This window comes from Rhinolophus ferrumequinum, chromosome 11 (genome assembly GCF_004115265.2).
Source record: "Rhinolophus ferrumequinum isolate MPI-CBG mRhiFer1 chromosome 11, mRhiFer1_v1.p, whole genome shotgun sequence".
NCBI classification, from domain to species: domain Eukaryota; kingdom Metazoa; phylum Chordata; class Mammalia; order Chiroptera; family Rhinolophidae; genus Rhinolophus; species Rhinolophus ferrumequinum.
Window position 1 is genome coordinate 60,569,396 of NC_046294.1, and position 22,387 is coordinate 60,591,782.

Genomic DNA, 22,387 nt, shown 5'->3' on the forward strand with positions numbered 1-22,387 from the left:
ACTTGGAAAAAGCGCTAGAAATACACACTGTCCCCCAATAAAGTCCTATTCCTCTTCCCCAATAAAATCTTAAAAAAAAAGAAATCTTTGTTCTGCCACTTAATCATGTAACCTTGAGCAAGTCACAACTAAGGAGCCTCAATTTCTTCATCAGATAATGGCAATGATAGCTACTTCACTGGATTTATCATGAAGGATAAAAATAACATTCAAGTTTAAAGAGTTTAAAATTTTATAAAACACTAAACAAGTACCAATATAAACACTACCATCTGTTACCATGAGAGATACAAAACTTTATCCATGTCATCAAAGAATTCATACTCTAACCCAAACTGTCAACTGAGCAGTTGATGTGGGTCCTATCCTGTCAAAAGGTGACTTCCAAAATGAAATGAAAAAATAATTCACTGGAATATTGAGAAGAAAATATCATAATTTCTATTTTCCTTTTTAATATACATGGTATGATCACAAAAATACAGTGAATATTTAAATAAAAAATGTGTTACAGTAGAAGATACATTGCCATTAATCCCTCTCAAAATACTCCCCCTCGCTCCAAACCCACTTATCCCATCGCTCTTGCCACTTTCTGAAGCAGTTCTGGAAGTCCTCTTTCATGAATGTCTTCAGTTGTGCTGTTGTGGCTGCCTCGATGTTCTGAATCAATTCAAAACATTTTCCTCTCATGGTCATTTCAACTTTGGGCAAAAGCCACAAGTTGCATGGTGCCAGATCCGATGACTAAGGTGGATAAGGACACACTGTAATGTCTTTATTCGACAGAAATTGTCATACTAGAAGCAATGTGTGACACAGAGCATTGTCATGATGGAGGATGAAGTAAAGACACTCAGGAAAGGGGACTTCCAGAACTGCTTCAGAAAGTGGCAGGAACGACGGGCTTGGTTTACTATATTGCAGTCAGGTCTGGAGTGTGAGTAAAGCCATTAGAAGGCAACAAAAGAGAACAGGCACGTTTTACCAAATTGGTATTTTGCCAAACCCATCCAAGAGCATCCCATCTTTCTTCAGGAAGAAACAAACTTTCCTACATCAGTTTCAAGGATTTTCTCTAGTTTTTCTGCCTACTAACTAGACTTAAGCATTTATTTTAAAAGTTGAATTTTAATGAATCGTGAAACTACCAGGAAACTGTCACAGTGGTTGCAACCAAATAACTTCCAGCATTTTACTGAAGGAATTGGCAGCTAGATTTAAATGTAATAATGGAGGGTAATAAATTTATTTATCTCCAGTGTTGAAAGGACATTCAGTTAGAACTAAAATATATGTTGCAGAACTAGTTAAGAATATAGCAATTGACTACTCAACAAAGTAGCCAAAGTCCCTTGGCTCATTCATCACTTACTCACCAACGTTTTAACTTAATTTTCAATTAGGGTTGACATACAATATTACATTACTTTTAGGTGTACAACTTAGTGATTAGACATTTCTATAACTTACGAAATGATCACCTCAAGAAGTTTAGTACCCATCTGACACCATGTAGTTAATACAATATTGACGGTATTCCCTATGATGTGCTTTACATCCCTGGCTCATAAACTGTTAAAACTGTGAGGTTGGAAGAAATCTTAGAGTTCATCTCATCTATCTGTTGGCTGGTGTTTCTCACTGTAGTTAATAGGAATGGGGCATACATAACCTACAGCATTCCAGGCTTATTGATTCTCCAGGCTTTGGGGAATCACTGTAATCATGAAGCTCACCATTCCCTGACAGCTAACTTAGTTTTCAGTAATTCAGAAAGTTGACTCTTTTTAATTTTGAACCCTATCTTGGCCTCTACAGCCTCACACAAAAATTAGAACATAAATAAACAGAATAAAATTTAAAAGCATCCTGTTTTCTATAAAATTATACTATAAATATGGCCTGAGAGTCTACCACAGGCTCACAAAGGTAACAATACTTCCAGAAACATGTCAATAAAATAGGACAATACAATAATATATTATTAAATTTTCTTTCTTTTACAAATATTTATTGAAACCCTATTATTTATCACATTGTGCTCTATTTATCATTCTGTGATATACATAGGGAATAAAATGGTCAGTAATACAGAGTTGATCCTTGCTCACGGAGTCTGAAGACCAGAAGAGAGGACAAATAGGCAATTATAACAGAGAATGCTAAGCAGTATTATATTGTGAGGACTTCTAACACATGTATCTGTATCTGCAATTTGTACCCACCAGTCTTCTCTTCTTCCATAATCAAAATAAACACTTAGGTACAAAGTTACTCAGAGAAACAACAACAACAAAATCAGTTTAGTAGAGGTAATTTAAAATTTTATAATACATTTTTACACATATTGGTTACTTCGTCAGTATTTACATCCTGAAAATCAGTATGAAAATATACAACTCTCTTAGAACTCTGGAGGCAGGTAACCTGACATATTTTAGTATGAAAGCAAAAATATAAACATAGCACCAGTCCTGATTTGTGCTTCTAGAACCCTAGGAATTAATTATTTGTAAGCTGGTATTACTTGTAGAAAGTCTTTGAAAAGACAAGAGAATGTGGTTAATTTTCCAAGCACCTATAAAGTTCTATGTTCATTAGGTGCTAAAGATATATAGGTAAACAAATATTTTCAGTCTGGAAAAAAAGAAGACATGCTATGAAATCAGTCCATTACAGGAAGTTAGTACAGCAGAGGCGTCTGCAAAGCATAATGGGAAGCAAAATTACGGCGTTTCTCCTACTAATGGACTTGGAGAAGATGGTATCAAAGTCCTGAGTGATGAAGAATTACCAGGTCCAGAGGTAGGAAGGAGAAAGTACCCAGGCAGAAGTAGTCAGCTGTACTGTTACTTCATCTTTATAGGATACAGCCTTCGCAGAATCGCAGACCAGTACCTTTCAGGTGGTATAAAAAGTTATCTGAACCAAGCAAGTCAAGACGGCAGTCTGCTGGTTAAAGAAAGATTCCTCCATTCAAGCGGGGATGCAGGAGGGGAGTCCTCCTGGACAGTATGAATTAGGTGTAGCCCCACATTTTCAGTTTACCAAGGCTGATATCAATCAGCTTGGAAAAACTGAGGAGGAAACTAGTCCATTGTGTAGCAGGAAAGAGCTAAATGATAGTAATCAGTGTGAACAATGGTGTTATTAAGAGATACGAACTTGGCAAAGGTATGTAAGTTGTACTTCATTTGAAGTTTACAAAGCTCTGCTGCCAATTTTGGGGACTACAAAGGGAAGGAGGTGGTCATTTTTTTTGTCTTGAATGACAGGCCCCTGGCTGAGGATAGAAAATGAGTTGCCTCATTTCATAAGGAAACCTAGGCTTCAAGCCGATTCTTCTCATTTTCCACAGAAGCCAATGCAGTGCATATTCTACTCCATAAAACTAACATTTGTGATACTTACAGCCTGGGATTCTGCAGAAAATCTACCCAAAAGTGACTCCAACTACCTGTACTGCTTTGTGCAATGGCTTTTCTTTCATTCTTTAGCCACAAGGAAATCCGTAAGCTTGAAAGACTAGCCCTTCTCATTTAACAAGCTGTGTGAGCTTAAGCATTGTATGAAACTAATTATCCCTATGTCTAAAATGAAGCTAGTGATATTTACTTTATAGGGGTTTTGTACGGTAAAGTACCTCAAGTTCTTAGCAGAAGGCCAGCATCTAATCTAAAACAAACAAACAAACAAACAAACAAATGTACTCATCATACCCTCTTTCTGGCCAGGGGTACTGCAGGCCTATAATCTACAAAAAGATATCCTTCAGCAGTTTGGCCTATCATAGAAAACCTCTTCACCCCCAACATGTCCTCCACAGGTCCATCTTTCCACCAATAACATATCTGTCCATCTCAAGATATCCTGAAGCCTTAATTCCTCTTTACGATAGGTGCTGGGGTTCCTCAAGGTCATTAGAAAAAGAGAAGCCATCAGGAAGATAATTTAACTGTGAACAAAAGTTGCACCGTCAATAAAATGAAACACCAAATTCCAATCCTAGCCAGATTGGACAAATTATTTCAATAGAAGAGTATTCAAAAGAGAAAGAAAAAAAACGAAAAAAAAACCACCAAAAAACAAAACTTGTGTTGCGTGTTGTTCCTTTCATTCAAAGGCTGAATGGTGAAGCCACCTAAAACGTCCAGGTTATTTTTTCTTTCTCCTGCGTAGCCTCTGTTTGTTCACATTCCAAAATGGTGGTGGCTGCTTTCCATGGTAATGTTCAGGAGGGCAGCTGCTTTGGAGGTAGGTCACCAGGACGCCTCTGCATTTCATATGCACATACAGACTCCAGAAGGGCCTGAAGCTGCTACGAGCCTGCTAGCTGTCAGAGGTAGGTAGATCCAGGGCTGCACGCTGCTCTGCCTCTTAGCCCCAAAGCCTGTTTTGGGCTGTGGTTTTAAAAGAGCCCTTCAACAGATGCTCTATTTAATAACTACAAGACAATAAAAACTGGAGTTAATAAGCCAACAAGGATCATACTGTCTCTTAAAAATGTTTAATCATATTAATGTCTTGTAAGTAAAAAAAAATATATCAGTACTAGTAGTTGAGATGCTGGTATTTCTTTTTAATGCGATTTAAGACATTCACAAAAAGCCACCATTCTCAATAGTAAAATGCTTAAGCAACATGTATTGCGCATGCAGCCAACAGGTTTGAGGAGCACATGCAGATGCATTTGAAATTAACTGCCACTATATAAACCTAATAGAATCATGAAACGTACTTAAGAAACAGGCTAATCTAGCAACCTTAGATACCTTCACATGTGTATCTTAAAAATTCTAAATGCAGGCTTAGTGCTGCTTGGATCCCATTTCTAGGTACGAGCTATTTTGTCCCATTTAAGAGCAAATATTAGGGACTATCTTTTCTACTGGCGGAGGTGTCTCCATAATTAGGAGGAAGAGAGAGAGTTTTAAGCCAGAATTGCATAACCTGCATTCTGAGAATATCTTATTTTTCGGTAATGAAAAAATGGTGAATTTATTTTGGGAAAGTTTCCTATTCTATCTTCCTGCTAAGCTATCACCACATAATATATTAAAGATTCTGAGAGCTTCTGAAGTAAATGAAATTATTTAACGCAATCTACACTTACTCAAATACCAGCAAAGAATTCAGAAAAAACAGCTTATTAATTTCAGTTCTGATTTTCACTTTGACGTTTTACTAGTGGCTGCCTGGAATGATCTCTAAAACTTAACAAGATGAAAAGGTATACCTGGTGAGCGATCCTACCAGGCAGATGCGTGGACCGCTGCTGGCCCATTAAACAGCTGGCAAATGCTGATATAGGAAAAGGCTATAGCCAGTTCCATTTTTCATATCTCATTCTTACGTAAGAGCTAAGTAAAAGAGGAAGGGAAACGGGGGGAAATGTTGTGTTAAAATGCAAGGAAGGTTAAATCCCTATCAACTTTACTCTCTAACCACCCATTTTTCCATCAAAATTCTGGACATCTAAATTTATGGATCCAATGAGAGCAATAATTTAAAGATCTATTCTGAAAGCAATGAGCACATGTAAAGAGTAAAAAAAAATAATCATCTGCTTCCAGTCAATATTTTATGTGTTGAGAAGGAGCCATTTAAAAAAAAAAAAAAAAAAAGATGAGTAATATCTCACAGAAATGGGTGACAGGTATGTCAATTTCTCTGGAGAGGCACCTTCTCTACTGGAAGACAGACTTAAAATACTGTGATCTCATGTGGTTCCCTCACGAGTCTTTTTAGGGGGAAAAAAAAAAAGAATAACATGAGGCAGCATAGCTACATCAAGGATGTGAACTGAATTTGGGCCAACCTTTTCTTAACTGGGTCTTTACCTTTCTGGGGTCATGTCTATTTATGTTGTGAGCATCATACCTGAGAGAGTTAATCTGATGTGTGCATACAGAACATGCCAAAGTAAAACAATCACTCACACAAAATAGTGCAAGCATGTAAGAGGGAGCAAATAAGCAGGCTCAAGCAAGAAATCTCTAAGAAAACCATAATCTCTCCAGTCTGGTCTCCATTTCGTTATTGAATAAATAAATACCAGGAGGAGAAAAGCTTGGTTTTAATAAGAAAGTTAAAAATATTTTAATGGCGCTCACCCAGTTTGTTCCTGTGATGTGGCAAATCATATATTCCCACAGTTCCCAGTTGCATGAACAACTGACTGATAAAATCAGTGACATCCTATGAAGAGTTTACAATGGTAAACTGAGTCATTATGCTGAGATTAAACATTATAAAAGAAAACAAAAGCCATAGTTAAGCATGCATTAAGTGCTAAACTTCTAATTCTTTCCCTCAATTGAAACACTCTTAAAAGTAAACCTGGAGGTGTTTAAAGAAAAATCCTAATCTTGGTGTACTGAACATACGTCAAAACAAGTAAATTTATCCCAGTAGCAAGTATTCTAAAAGCTGAATTCTTACATCTTAAAAATGAACCCAGAAGACACAGTGAAAACATTGTACAAGTTTTCCAAATCCCTTACTGTAGAAACACACAATTGTAATTACTGGCTTTTGTGGCAAACTTGAAACCTCACAGGCACAAAAAATGGGCAAATAAGTCCTCTGGTATGGATTTTACAACCATTTCCCAAACATCCCAAGATGCCCAAATTTTCCTGTTTTGAATAGCAACCCGTTTTAGAAACACTATGGTAGTATTTTTTAGCTTACAGTTCTACTAAGACGGTTGGGCCCCAAACAAAAATCTCAATTAGAAATCAATGAAGTTTGCTTGACTATCACCAAATAAAGTGTTCAGCCACCATGAGTCTAGTATCCCTTCCACGCATGTTCTTCAGTCCTTGAGTGGCTTAATCTTCAAAATAAAATCTGAGTTCCTTCTCTCCTATCCCCTTTTACAGCCTTAGAGAAAGTGACATAAGAAACATTAAAAGGTTAGAAAGCCTATTCAACTTGAGGGTATTCTTTGGAGCTTAGTTTGTTTCATATGACTTCCTTCCTTTGGGCAATTTGGTAGAGAGGATGGCATACAGAGGATCTTTATATATACACATACTCATCATAAAAAAATGAACAAAGTAAATAAAAGCATAAAGAAGAAAAAATGATCAATTATCCACCCATCACATAAAGTCAGCCATAACTAAGTGTTCTTTATGTTGTTTTGCTTTGTTACATTGTGTGCTTTGCAAGAAGCTGGCTGCTTTTAATCTGCAGGTACTTTTCAGGGTACAAATTTATTAGTGTGCCAACCATAACCAAATGGTAAATGCTATTAAAATTTGGTAGTATTAGAAACTGGCCTACAGACAGTATTGTATTTTATTTTGGGGAACACATTGTTTTAAAAGAAAAATGAAATGAAGGCCTCTAGGAAAGTTTCTATTTTGCCATTGGTGTAATGACTCTTTATTGTTTTACATAAGGTTGTTTCAAAAGTTTAGGTACCTACCTGGGTGGGCCCTAAATGCATTTTAATTTATTACCCCCGTAAAGTGTACAGATAACTGAATGTTTGCAGAGAGTTGAGAAGGAAAAAAATATCTTTTAAGAATATTCACCTACTGCTTCCTGCCCAACAGAAACTATACAAAACCTTTCAGTGTCAAGATTCACTTCCTTCCAAGCTTTTATCTAGCTTGAAGTCATATGCGATAAAAATATAGATTATCCCCCACTCCACTTCCAAATTCTAAAGCAGAAAAAAACCAAGGGGGGGAAAAAGCAGAGAAATCTCAAGTCATGAAAAACGTTCATCTTCCAAATGAGGGTTAAATAAGGAGAACTTAATACAGGAAGTTCCTAGCAATAGAAGGGGTATCACAATGGCTTCAAAGCTGGAATGCAGGGAGAAGGATGTGGAAGCTGTCTGCTCTGTTGAGCTCACTCTGGGGGAGCAGAATGCGCAGCAGGAGCCTAATAGGATAACCTGAGAGTAGCACCTGCTCAGCAAAGTCTAGCAGCAACAAGAAGAAGAAACAATCTGATGAAGGCACATCTGAAGAGAGCAAAAGGAAACAAGTGGTAGGGTCTGGTATGAGTCAATGGAAAGATTTGAACATCAAACTGATTTGTAGAACGACAATGTGGAGAATATTGATAGCACATTTACATAGCAAATATTTGCCAGTTATTTCCTGTAATGGTAGGAGGTAGAGTGGACTAGGCCGTAATTTACATAGAGCACAACCTTGAACGACAAATATTGTTTTGATAATTCTTCATTTAAAAAACTAAACCAATTTTCATTTAAAATATACTTTCTACATCTGAAGAGAAAGGTCTCAAGTGCTTCACTCATTAAATAGGTTTGTGTTTTTCTTGAAACCACATCCAGCATAGTTTCCCCAGCACCACTGTAGGAAATACCCTGATGCTTAGGGTAAAATCCAGCAAGCTTTGTGTGGTAATAGTGTCACCAAAAGTGCTTTTTTTCCCTAGTATCTAAAGTCAACTCCACTCTACCATTTTCCTTAAATTTTTAAAAACTCTGCTCCTATTTTTCAGTTGGATTTGTTAAAAGGACATGGATTTTATCACTCTGTAAGATATGTTTATCTGGAACTACTTGATTACATTAAGAGAAATCTTAAAACCAAGTATCTTATGTATATTCTACTCTACTTATTGAAATTATGATCTTTATCACAAGGCCTAACTACTGACCAGTCAGAGTGCTTGATTTTTCAGCAGGTCAAATGCACACTTTAAAAAAGTATGTTGATATCGGCAGAACACTCTTCCTATTTTTATTCCTAATGAGAGAATACCGTCCAGAAGCAGATGATTAGGTAGAGTCTGTCATACAACAACATACATACTGACTTTTCCCAAATATGCTTGGGACACTTATACCTTATTTGGTGTTAAAAAGTAGTTTCCTACTGACCTGCTACTAATGTTCTGAAGCTGTGGAAAAATACCAAATCTGCTTAAACTGTGATGTAAAAAGAAACACAAAGGGTTCTGATTCCTCCTTCAGTCACCAGCTGTTCCCTCTGTCCCCACCAGCTCAACTCCTATTTAAGCTGAGCACAAACTGATGGAAAAATACTAATGAAGGGAAATTGCCCTTGTCTGTTTCTGATTATGACTCGAGTAATTAAATGGCGACTTTAAAAGTTCCCCCACCAGTTTCTCCAATTCTACAGAAGGAAAGAATGAAAAGTTTTCTAAGTCAAATGAGTAGAACTATTTACTTATCTATGTACTATTCCTCACCTTGCACTTATATAATTTATGAACCTCCTCTTTCTCAACTGAATTCTACTTCATCGATTCATTTTCATTTTTTTAAACACATATGGACTAGGTGCCTATCATGAGTAAAGCAAGAAAGGAGAAGAGGGAGGGGAAGGAGGGGAAGGCAGAGGGGACTAAAAAGGGAGGAAGGTGAAAGGGAAAAGAGTAAGGACAGGAGGGGACATACATAGTAACAGCTATCTTGAATATCTCTTTCCTTATGTATCAATTCCACAGGAATTCTCAACCTGAAGGCAAAAATACTGAAGGGTTGTAACAGAGTAGCTATAAGAGGTCTCCAAAGCCCTAGGCTCATCAATATGCAAACCAAGAATTATAAGGAGATTGAATTACATTTACATTTGCACTACTTTTAAACATTCATATAGGTACTGTTGTGATTTTTTAAAATGCATAATATCCAAGGGTGATATTAAAAATATTTAATAAGTGGTCAAGCATGGGCTTCAGCTAATAAAATGGACTGCTAACGTTCAACAGCCAGCATGGATAGACTGTTCCTAGTGGCTGAGTAGCTGACCAGCCAATCCAGGTAACGGGAGACAACTTTTTCTTCTTTGTCTCTGTTTTCTTTTTCATATTAAAGAGAGGTCCTCATAACAAAAAAGTACTGGGAGTTATTATTATAAGAAATAAGGTTGGCTCAGATGTAACACCATATCCTAGTGATTAAATCACAACCCATGAGAGAAATCATAATAAATTTAGAAGTTAGTGTTTTGTTGGCGCTTTCTCTTTCATCATCTGTAACAGAGTCATTTCCCTACTTTCTCACGAGCCCCTAGGATTGACCAACTCTTGATGTTCGAAAGGCTGTAAATGCTATCCCATGAAAAAGTCTGTCTTTATTTATACTTGATTTATAATAAGAAACAGCTAGTCTCAGTCTTGTGGATTCAATTTACTTAAACTATTTAATACTCTGCCAACAGAAAAAAAATCCAACTTCAGAAGGATATCTGGGATAGGGTACAATCTGTGCTAAACTATTTTATCCTAGAGTACGCCTGCAATTGGAGGCAATGTGTTAGCATACGAGAATGGACAATACTTCTTTCCTAGAGAAAGAAGAAAACACGCTGGCTTGGCTGGACTACCTGTTACTTTAATTAGCCCAAGAAGTAACTCCTATGTTCTCTTTATCTTAGTTTAGTTATGTTAGTCACATTAATATATTTAGTACATCATATTACTTCAATGGTCCACATAGGTCAATTTCTCAGAACCAACAAGCAATGATAAGGATAGCATAATAGCATAATAACTCCAAAACCTATTTTAGGACATCCATGGCTCCTATAGATTCAGTACAAAGCCAAGTGACTAAAGCAATATTTAGAAATAAAGTTATAGTAATAAAGAAAATAAATTAAGAATTTAGTCATACCACAATGTAAATTTATACAGATGTGGAACGTACATTTCAAATATAGATCAGTATTTTAATCTACTGAAATCATAATTTTTGTTAAAATGGTACCATCTAATTTCTCTTGGGAAGAGCAGTGTCAATTTTTATTTTAAAATTCTGAGGGTCTCCTGATTAGAAAAGGCTTCAGATATCAATGAAAACATGAATGCATTTATCAACAAAACTAACCTTAAAAAAGGCAAACCACTTGTAGTCATTCAACACAATTTCAAAGCCTTGATTGTAAATGATGGTGAAACGGCCAGAATTGCCGAAGTCATCATACGCTGTATCCAACTTCTTAAGGTGCACCACTACTTTTTTTTCTGGTGGTCCTAAAGAAAAGGAAATACACAACAATGGGAAATTATTTTGACTTCAACAGGAGGACAAGTTTCCTCTATAATTTCCATTACTTTTAAGCTGCTTTCTTGTCATGCTACCCGATTTGGGCCAGTTTGGCTTGAAGGTATCAGTTTCCATCTTGGTGCCTCCTCTGCATAGTCCCAGAGGGGTTTCAGGCCAGCCTGTGAAGTGAGGGCTCAAAAGATAGAGAGATATGCCAGCAGGCAGAGAGAGACCCCAAAAAGTACAGCCACTACTTTCCCAGACTGAAGACATTTTTTCCACTGAAGAAAAGGAGAAATGGGAGATGTTGAAAATGACAGGCAGAAATGGGAAGAATATAAAATGGTAGTCAAAATGTGGAAAATATAAAAATATAAAATAACTTGCTATCAGATCAGAAGAAGGACAAATGACATGATCGCTTCAGAGAAGAAATGGGCTACCTTTCTCTATAATGGCACTACAGTTCAGAAATTCAGAATCTGAATCCTTCCAAGGTACTCAGGTTTCTGTCCTATAAAGCTAATTTGTGCTGATAGGAACTCAATTTTTAACCTTGAGAAGATGGGGGCTCCGATCTGTGTCTTTAACTATTTCATTAAGGTCAAAGTTATAGTTTATAGTTTAGAGGCTGCCTGAAAAAGAGTCTGCTGTGTCCATCTGGAGGTTTGCACACTTTGGCAGTTTTTCCATGTTTCAAATTAATGCTCTGAACTAGGAGACTGCACGTGACAGAGGAGTGTAAATCATGAGCTCCCTTCTGCTCCAGAACTATAACTTCAACTTTTAAAAAAGATGGTTATAATGCCCAGGATTATGCAATGCTCCACAGTCATCTGGAGTTGGACAGGTAAATTCATCTGCTTAAATAACAAATGACCTGGCAATCTTTCTTTTGATGACAAGGAAATTGCAGCTGAGAGCTTCACTCATTCTGCACAAGCCACAGGGTGGTAAGGGTTGGGGCAGAACAAAAGTGCCTCTTCTGACTGAGACTGTGTGGTTTTCCTACTCCCATTACTAAATTCTTTGTTCTTCGTGTCTCAGGGTATGTGGAATATCCCAGTGTGTTCAAACACTAGATACCGTGTTTCCCGGAAAATAAGACCTAGCCAGACAATCATCTCTAATGCGTCTTTTGGAGCAAAAATTAATATAAGACCCGGTCTTATTTTATTACAAGACCAGGTATGATATGATCTGATATAATATAAATATATATACATATATATATATACATATACATGTATATATATGTATATATATATATAATACTGGGTCTTATATTAATTTTTGTTCCAAAAGACACATTAGAGCTGATTGTCTCGTTACGTCTTATTTTCGGGGAAATATGGTATTTATTAAAGCCTTCCATAAGCCGGGCATTATATATTTCCAAATATAATTGCTGGCTAAAGAATTATTAAAAGAACAAAAAATCAAACTTTTATATACCTCCCTGCAATTCATAAAACGGTTCAGAGTGATCCTGTAAATTTTCTCTAGCTATTAGCATTTCTAGCTATCAGCATCAACACACCTCCAAATCAAAATCGGTGGGCATAAGGGATCTTTCCCACAGCCTAACAAAAGGAGAAAAATTTTCTAGCTATATTCTTGAGTCTTTGAGACTAGTTTCCCCAGCACAAGAAAAACAAACAAATAAATATACAACAAACAACAACCAAAAAACCCTGCAGATTGGACAGGGAGATCACAGGCTGCACAATCTGAACTCTCTTCCAAACCAAACACAGGAAAAAAAACACCAGAAAACAAAAATTAACGGGGGAACAAAAGTGTTGGGTCCCCAGGAATAATCAAGAAAATGTGAAGTTATGAGTTCTCTGAAGTTCAACTTGAACTTGGAGGTCCTGGCGCATGAGAGGGCATCCCAAAGGGCCCCAAGTCCAGCCAAGATATCGTGGCCTCGTGCAGGGGCACTCCGTGTGGTCGCGCTGTGGGGAAAGGAGTTCAGGGACAGCAAGGAAGGAATCCCGGGCTGGCACAGGGAGGGAAGTCCTGGGACGCAGGCTGCTTACCCATCACCGAGCAGTTGACGTCCTGCCGGGAAGCTCCGGGGCCCACCTGGAAGACCCAGGTGCCCAGCAGTTCAGGGTAGGTGCAGTTGGCAGGTGTATCGCAGAGCGAGGGGCCGACTGTGCAGAGAAGCAGCAGCAGGGCAGCGGGCACGGAGCGGGACCAGGGACCCATGCTGCCGGGGCTCAAAGGAGAGCTCGGGGAGAAGCGGAGGGAGGCGGTTCAGCGTCAGGCAACCCGGACCGCGCGTCTTAAAATAACCAGAGGGCCGGAAACCCGCAGCCTGGCGGGGGCGGGGTCTCGGTCTCTGGGAGGCGGGAAGGGGGAGGGGGTGCTGGGCGCTCAGCGTGGGTCTCGGGAGCGCGCACCCCTGCTCACCAGGACCTTGATCCCAGGGAGAGCCCAGGGACAGGTACTGTCGCCAAGGGACAACTCGAAGTGAGAGAGGACGGGACAGAGAAAGAATGGGGTGGGAGGACAAAGGTCAAAGAGAGACCGAGTGGAGGGAGGTGGGAGAGGCTGCGAAGGGAGACAGAGGTGAGAAAGGGGCCCAGAGAGGGAAAGATCTGATTAGTAAGTGCAGTTTTCTTTTATTTGCTTTTCTTCGCTTTGTCCTTACCCTCTCTCTCTCTCTCTTTTTTTTTTCTCAGAATATTTTACTTGCTACCCCCAGGCACCCCAGCTCTTTGAGAACTGCTCGTCCTTCCGTTTTCCAAAACTTTCACTACCTTTTTTTTGGCTTGGTTTTTGTTTGGTTTCCTGTTAATGTTGTTTGCCTATTATCCACAAGGGAATTCAGTTCTAGTACAAACTTATAGTTTTATGTACTAGCTGTCCCCCCCCCCGCCCCGCCCCGCCACCTGTATAGGATTTAGTTTTCTCTCTTTCTTTCTCCCTCCCTTCCTCCTTCAGAATCGGTTGCACAACTCCTCCTCCTCTCCGTTTACCGCTGAAAAGCTTGAAACCCAGAGAAAGGAAGTAACTTGCCCAAGATGAGGACGGGAGCTGGTAGGAGAAAGCTGATCTCGTGAATAGTGTCTCAGTGTACCAGTCTGATCGCCAATAATTATTAGGTGGCACTTGTGAGGGTTCAGAAAGAGCCACCTAAGATGTGCCTCAGTGGTATGGGGATTGTTTTGAGCTAAAGGCAACTTTAGCTGTGGGTTCAGGAGACCTTTCTGCCCCTCCCTTAACTACCTAGAAGAATTTGAAATGGGGGTCTTGCTCATAAGAGATTATCAGACATTACCTCTTTTGACACATCTATAGGGCTGGGTAAATGTCTGATTACTAAAAATCTGCTCTTGTCATCTTGGAATGACCCTCTCAAGTCCCCAGGTCACTTACCTCATCCTTAGTTCAGAATGTCACATTTTACCTTTCTGTCCTTTAACGTTTCATGCATGTGGGGTCTCTGACTCATTTATGTGGGGTTCCCCATGCATATGAATGCAATTAGATTTGGTTATTTTCTCTTGTTCATCTGTGTCCTGTCTAGCTGATTATTGAACCAGCAGAAAGAACTTGGAGAGCAAAGTTTCTTCCTCCTCCACACATTATTTCCAGGTGCTTCCTTGTTCGGTGTAAATATTACCCTTTTCTGTGAGAGCTCCCCGGACTTTATAGGGTGTTGTTGGAAGTTGGAGCTCTTTTCCTTTACAGACACCTGACACTTTTTAGATGTCAGGCCCTGGGCCAGCATCAAGGACAAGTAATGAAGAAGACAGACTTTCCTGTGTCACTGCTCTCTAGAGCAATGCATTTTGCCCTCATCACACTGGTTAAAATAAGTATTTGCACGTCCACCCTTTCCATCAGATGATAAGTATTCAAAGGGAGCAAGTCCGCATTACTCACCTTTGTCTCCTTAGATTCTGGCTTGAGCGTGGGGTGTTAAAATAAATGTACTTAATAACCTTATCTTGGTTTCTAGGCCTGAAAGCCAAAATTCCATTGGGCAAGAGGAGTTACCCTTGAAAGCTCAGAAGTGAAAGTGCTTTCTACTGTAGGCACACACTGCAAAGGAAAGGGGTAGGGGGACACAACACTGTACCTGTAGGTTTTAGAGCCCTTAAGAGTAAAAGCTGGCATCATATAATTAAGCTAGCATACTTACTGTTTAGAGATACACTGACAGTAGCACCACCTTCCTGATTGCCTGGGAAAGCGTGTCATTGATTGTTAAAACATTAAAATTTTTACTAGGTCATCAATATTGAAGAGTTAAACAGTGAAGTTGGAAATTTCTTTATGGGTGTAATCAAAGTAGCACTTCACTGTGAAGAAAGTTTAAAAGTCTTTATTCAAAGAATAAGTAGAAAAGAGATCTTGGAAACCTCTTAGTCTAATGGATTCATTTAATGTTTGGCAATGGAGATCCAGAGGTAATAACTTGGCGAATGTCACATTGCCAGTTACTGAGATTCAAGAATAAACTTCAGGTACCTTGATTTTCAACTGAGTTTATTTCCAATTATCTTTTAATTCCCAAAGTAATTTTCCTCAAAATAAGACACTAGCCCTCTCTCCATTAGCAGGGGAGGAAATTATAAAATATGTTATAGACGATTGCAATATTGTGATTTATAATACACACACACACACACACACATATAATATTCAGATAAGCTAATATATTTCTCAGATATATTTGGTTTCCATCCACAGGCCCTGGCTCACAGCTCCCGAAACTCTCAGAATTTCCTAAGCAATAACAACAATGGGAGCATGATTTGTTACAATATTTGGTATCCTCTTAATTCCTGAAAATACTTCAGGCCATTAAAGGTGAAATGGGGTTATTCAACAAGCCCTTCCCCACAACTGGGTTTATGTTAAGGAACATGACCTTTGCAAAGTGTCTAAGTAAGAGGTCTGGTTGCCAGGGGAACCAAAGGTGAATAGAAACTTTTATCCCATTCCCTGATTTCCAGGAAGGAGAGAGGGGCTGAGGTTTAATCAATCACCAGTGGCCAATGAGTTCATCAATCGTGCCTATGTAATGAAACCTCCATAAAAACCCAAAAGGCGGGGGTTTGGAGAGCTTCCAGGATAGGGAACCAGAATGCTTCCACATGCTACCATGCCAGGCCCCAAGTTCCACGGGGACAGAAGACCCTTTGTGTGGATCTTGCGGTATATATCTGTTCATCTGGCTGGTAGTCTATATCCTTTAATATCCTTTGTAATAAACTTATGATATAGTGAGTAAATGGGTTTTCTTGAGTTCTGTGAGCTGTTCTAGCAAATTAATCAAACCCAAGGAGGGGGTCATGAGAATCTCTGATTTATAGCCAGTTGGTCAGAAGCACAAGTAACAACCTCGGCTTGAGACCGGCTTCTGAAGTGGAGGGCTGTTTTATAGGACTGAACCCTTTACCTGTAGAATTTGACTATATCTGGATAGTTTCAAAATTGAGTTAAATTCTCAGACACTAATAGGGTGTCTAAGGATTACTTGTGGTTGGGGGGAACCCCAATCCACATTGGAAATTGAGTCTCAGAACACTTTTCAGAGGCCTTTTACTATTCTGAAATGAAATTCAAATATAATAAGCTACTTACACACTGAATAAAAAAGAAAAAATACTAAACGTCATATAAAGGACAAATAAAAAGATATTTCAAATTAATTTCTAATATAACATGTAATGCAGGGACTCAGCTCCTGCTCCCTGCACAAGAATGCAGAATATGGTGAGGCCAAAAAAGACCACCAACTGAGGCATAGATAGGGGAGTCATACCACTATATTCTTGCTGGTGGCTGGGTTGGAGACACAGGAAGCAGGAGCCACAATCTGTCATCCGCTTCTCTGCCAACCAACCAACCCCACTTGGTAGCCACAATCCGCGCTTGCTAGCTTAGCCAATGGCAGTTATATTAGTGGCTCATGGCTAACTGGTTACAGCTGATAGCCAACTAATAACCGCACCAACACCTTGCCACGTGAGGCTGAGAGCCTGGAAACCACTCTCTGGGACTCTGTCTCCACACAAAGACATATTATTCTATCATATAAAATGCTCATGTATGAATGTGCTGGAAAACACAATGAGACATTAGGATATTTGCTCTTTACGTCTCCATGTAAAATAGTAAAATCTTGATAAAAGTGACAGGTATCTTTTCTCTGAGAACATAAATGATTTCAGTGAGTTATACCTCAAATACCGTATCAAACGGTCGTTTAACCACAATACCTCCGTTACTAATGCCAGACAACTCTTGGTTAAAACTTACAGTCTGGATAGTTGCAATTGGTTTAATTTCTGGTAAAAATTACACAGGATGGCTTAAAACTTTCTTAGCCAAAAGGGGGCTCCTTTGAAATTTCCCAATTAGCTTATCTGAGATCTTAACTCCAATGCTGAGATTTTTGAACCCACCAAAAACAATGGGAGGCTTTCTTTAATTGCTATTTCAAGGCCTCAAAGGAAACCAGGAGGCACCTATTGCCTCCTACCAAGAAAATCATTTTAAAACTTAATAAACACCTCCATAAATTAGAAGAAGAGACTTAAGCAAGCAATCCACCTCCCTTTCAGAATCCCCTGAACTGTTTTCTCCTCAAAGTCCCTCAGTTTCTCCTTTGGTTCCCCCATCTATCCTTCTCTACCTGAACCCCCTCTTTATTCTTCATAAATCCCAGTTCCTGAACCTTCTCCCTCCATGTCTCCTTTTAAAATTTTCGATAATTCTTAAGGAGTCAAAACTGTCTCTTTGACTCCTGGGGCTAAAGCAAAACTTTTAGCCACCGTTAAAGATTTTCCAAACCCAAAAATGAATCCCTCTGAATTGAACGCCATTTAGTCTGATCATCAGTTCTTACCAGCCAGGTCTTTCTGTTCTGTACTAACTCATCCACATGTTGGTTGGCAATGTCCTAGCTAGAGATTGCAGGAACGAACTCTGCAGACTGGAGCCACCCTCTGTAACACTTTAAAGTCCTGGGTGCCGCAGACTTAAGTGCCTCACAGAAACAGGCACAATTATTAAAAGCCAGTCCCCAAATTTTCCCTAGGCAAATACGTCAGAAAGCTGTTTACCCATGCATTCAAGGAAAGGATGAATCCATCCTAGATTAGTTCAATCATTTTGAGCAAACTTTCCCATAAAATTCTGGAATCAAAGACCTTAATGATGAAACTAACGAATTCGACTCTGTCTTTGTTGCAGGTCTTCATGAGGCCCTTGACACCATATTACAACAACATAACCACGATTGGATGGCAAAAAGACCCGATGAAATTGCCTCATTAGCCAACCAAGTAGCAAAGACTATAGAAAAAGACAAACCCAATTACTCGGACCTTAGACTCCCAGGGGAAAAACAAACAGCTAAACTAATGGCAACTTCAATAATTAAATAAAACCCTTACCCCCAATTCTCCATGGACACCAGATCAAGACCCTGCCTCTTGTTGTGCAAAAACCCTGGACATTTTTAAAGGGATTGCCTCAAATATAAGCCATGGCTCCAATTTAATCCAGGTAAGACACCCAACCCAAAGTGACTAAACAAGATTAGGGATGTTCCAGGAATTCAATGGGGACTTTCCCCCTTTTAACAGCTAACCACTTAGGGAAACGAGATGTTAAAATCAGGGGTAATTTAGTAAGAGCTCTTATCGATACTGTTAGTCCTCAACAACAACATCCTTGTTATGTCCCCTCCCTGGAGTTCCAAAACTGTTCAAATGGTTAGGGGTCACTAACCAACCTGTAACTGTCTTCAAATCCCAACCTATTCCCTTGTGATAAAATGGTACGACTAGATCTGTCTCCTCCCTCCCCGTACCTTCCATAGCTTCCTTGATCCTACTGCAGTCTGCATTTACAATTACCCATCTGTTCCTAACTGCTCAATGTCATACGCCCCGGTCACCAAGTGGAACACTCATGTGCCTATTTTACCCAAAGACTATTTCTTACTCCTTGTTTCTTCCTAACACTCTCCATTAACAGCCAAGTCATGCTTTCTGACCACCACTGCCAATGAAAATGCACTTATGAGCACCAAAATGTGACCTTCTCAAACAGTAAAAGGTCATTAACTTGCTTTCTCTATGCCTGTCTGCCCCAGCATCTTACTTCTAACCAAGACCTTCGATTAAAAATCACCTCCACCCAGCTGCTGTTAACAACCCCCTTAGGTATACACTTCTGCGATCCCATCTGTCTTACCAGCCTACGATTTGAATCAAACTACTCAGCCTTGTTCCCTTCTGTCCATCGACCTCTGGCTTGACCAAATCCCTCAAAACCTCCCCACAAATAGTCCCCTTAGTCTCAAAAATCTCTTCGGCATACTTGTGCCCCTCTGGTTGTTTTCATCTGCACATACTACAAATCTTACTACATACTACAGATCTTGGGGCTCTGACTGCGTAGACTCCTAGAGAACATGGGGAATCTGCTGTAGAGAAACTGGTCACCTCTTTGTTTATCCTTCAAAACGCTAATAATCCCCTCTCATCCTCAAGGGAATAAAGGATCCTTTCCCTTATCCTGATGAGAATCCTGATGCCTATGAAGATAACAGTTGCTGCACTTGGGCTGGCTGAGATTTAACCACAGGGTATTCGGGACATATACACATAGAGCATTACCTATTGTGGGACATCTATTCATCTGTAGGTCTTGTTACTTACCAACGTGATATGATGAAATGAAATCTCACCCACACTATCAGTCAAATAGCCACGTTCACTGCCAGAGCCATTTGGGCACAAAGGAAATCCTTAGATTCCACGGCCTGAGTTGTTTCAAACAACTGCACAGCTCTAGACTATCATCTCACAACCCAAGGAGGAGTTTTTTCTGTTCTAACACCTCCTGTGGTCCTTGGATTAACATATCATACCAGGGAGAACTTGAAATGACCAAGATACTTGAAAGGCCATCTCTGAAAGGACACTCTTACTTTTCTCTAAAACTTTCCTTTTTAAACTTTGTTGACTTATTTTCCTGGCTATCTTCTGGCTTATGGGCTTGGCTCAGATCAGTACTACACTTTATCCTATTACTTAAGTTTCAACCTGTGGTTCCTTTTTAGAATCATTCTTCAATGGTTTAACAAATGCCTCCAGAAAACTCCTTCCCAGATTATGCTCAGCCAGCATCTACAGACTTTATCAGAACTAAACCCCAGCCAAGATCAATGACCATCTATTCTAACCAAATCCATACCCTTATTGAATTCTACACACATTCCCCCTTCCCCGAGTGACCAGATGAACCCAGAGCAGAGAGCTATGCCACTTCGACAACAACTAAGGGACTCAAGAAGAACTGGAATTCATCAGCACCAATACATTTGGCATGGTTTGATTAAAAGGGGGGGAAATGTGGACTTTTATTACAATAGGGACTTTGTGCTCCTAAAAGAACAATGTCAAATTAGCAGCTATTTTATCTGTTCAGAAGTGCTGTCGGAATGCTGAATTCCTAGAAAAGCCAGGAACTGGCCACACTTGCCTGACAAGCTTACAAAGGAACAAAGAACATTACATTCATCCTACCTTCACCACCCCTTCACCATCAGATTACCTGATGCGGACATGCCCCGTAGCCCCAACCAATCTCTATCCTGTTTGCACATACTTGCAGTGTCACTGCTTGCCCCAACTAATCCCCTTAAAGGTCAGCTGCCGGCAGTATCTGCCCTTAAATACTGCAGTGTAGTTCTGACACCTGTGAGAGGAAGGAAGGAAAAAGGACTGGGTAGAAAGTTACTCAGGAATGTAACTCTGAGATAGTCTCAGCCAGCAGGGAATTCTGGTGCAATGGTACACATAGATGAGCTTGTCTTGGGAAGAAATGGCCAGGCCCTAGCATTTGTGCTGTCCTTAGTCATTGGCCTTGACTTGAAAGCTGAGGGGGATCCTGAAGTCATGATTGACGGAAGCTGTCTGCAAACTGCACTTGTACAAAAAGATCCACAAGCCTAAAAGGAGTGCTGGACCATTTATTCAGGTCTTAGGTTGTCACAAGAAATATACTCTGTTTCTCTCCTTCTGATCTACTAGGCAGATGTCAAAACTCTTCTACGAACTCATGTTCTTGTAATTATCTGATTGACTGCTTTATTCACCAGGTTCCATGCTCCTTGACAGCAGGACTGTATTATTTTTGTACCACGATTTTTTTTGACAGAGCCTGGCCAATATCTACTCATTGATCCTCTCAATAAAATGTTTGAAAGAAAGGAAGGCAGGAGGATAAACAGAAGGAATAAATAATTAGCTTACACCCAGTTGATTTGTAGACCTTACCGTGACTGAAATCATAGGCCTGCTTAGTAATGCTGCCCAGGTTGGTTAATTTCAGTATTCCAATGTTTCTTTTTGTCTTCAGAAACCCTTTGCATTCCTAAGGTTATGAAGACACCAAAGAGCTTTTGTTTATATGGATCATATCTGGCGATATTTACCCTATTAGAAATTAAAAGTAAAAAATTGAAGTACTGACTTATTTAATAATAACAATAAAGTAACATACTTTAAAAATATATAGCTATATTTCTGAGAAAGAATAGTGAGAAGAATAAATATTGTTTTACAGTTTGGAAACTCTCTAATTCTTGGTTTACTAGAAGGGTGCTATGTTATCTTTCCTTCTGCATTCCACCTGTTGCAATATGTTGTTTTGGTTGAAGAATATGAAGAAAACCCAGGAGTATACAGACAGGTAGTCGAAAAAGGAAGAACGCTATGAACTCCTGAAAGAGTCTCATGAATCTCCATGGGTCCTTGGACCACAATCTGAGAACTTCTTCACTAGAATAATTTTATACCCTAAGATTCTCTGTCAGCTCTGAAAGATGTGCGTCCTTGGTCACAAAGTGAATAGGGATGAGCAGAATATGTGGTTATATGTCCACAAACAAAATTCCAGCAATGGAGAAGCCACTCAAGGCAAATTCCATAGTGATTGTGAGTCTCTGGTGTCATTTTTATATATCAGGGGTGGGAATATTCTAGGTTTGCTCAGTGAGATATAAAAATAGGAGGATATCCTTGATTTTGATGGAATACAAGCTGATAAAGACAGAAAAGTACTATTTATGCTTTCTTTTTGAATAGATGGTTATCATTTGCACAATCTATTCACATATTATGTCAATCTCATAGTAATCTCCCAGCTATCACTGCTCCTATTTTACAGATAAGGAAATTGGGGCTCAGAAAGAAGTGACATTTCCACGGTCACACTGCTAATAAGTATAGAGCTGATAACCAACAAAAGATTTCTTGTCTTAAGTTAGAATGTTAGGATAGAATTAAGAAGGTGAAGATTAGTCTACTTATCGATGCAGTCAGATATAAAATTAAGAGA

General features: G+C 39.3%; 1 protein-coding gene and 1 long non-coding RNA gene across 4 annotated transcripts in view; one reads left to right on the forward strand and one right to left on the reverse strand.

Annotated features, from left to right (window-relative positions):
- The window catches only part of CTSC (cathepsin C), a 34,733-nt gene extending 21,481 nt beyond the window's left edge, over window positions 1–13,252 (reverse strand). The window contains exons 1-4 of one of the 3 annotated variants that reach the window (XM_033119755.1): window positions 13,051–13,252; window positions 10,850–10,995; window positions 6,117–6,201; window positions 923–4,447 (exon numbers count right to left, since the gene is read on the reverse strand). In XM_033119755.1, the coding sequence (XP_032975646.1) occupies window positions 4,437–4,447; window positions 6,117–6,201; window positions 10,850–10,995; window positions 13,051–13,222 (414 nt within the window). In that variant the 5' untranslated portion in view covers window positions 13,223–13,252 and the 3' untranslated portion in view covers window positions 923–4,436. Of the gene's footprint in view, window positions 1–922; window positions 4,448–4,524; window positions 5,364–6,116; window positions 6,202–10,849; window positions 10,996–13,050 lie in introns of those variants that run through there. The other 2 variants (XM_033119756.1, XM_033119754.1) reach the window with 2 other exon arrangements.
- A 144-nt stretch (window positions 13,253–13,396) lies between these two features.
- Window positions 13,397–21,337, forward strand: LOC117030087 (uncharacterized). Its single transcript, XR_004424324.1, has 3 exons — window positions 13,397–13,460; window positions 18,227–18,541; window positions 20,106–21,337. It is a non-coding gene; the product is annotated as an uncharacterized LOC117030087 (long non-coding RNA).
- Window positions 21,338–22,387: the final 1,050 nt, after the last annotated feature.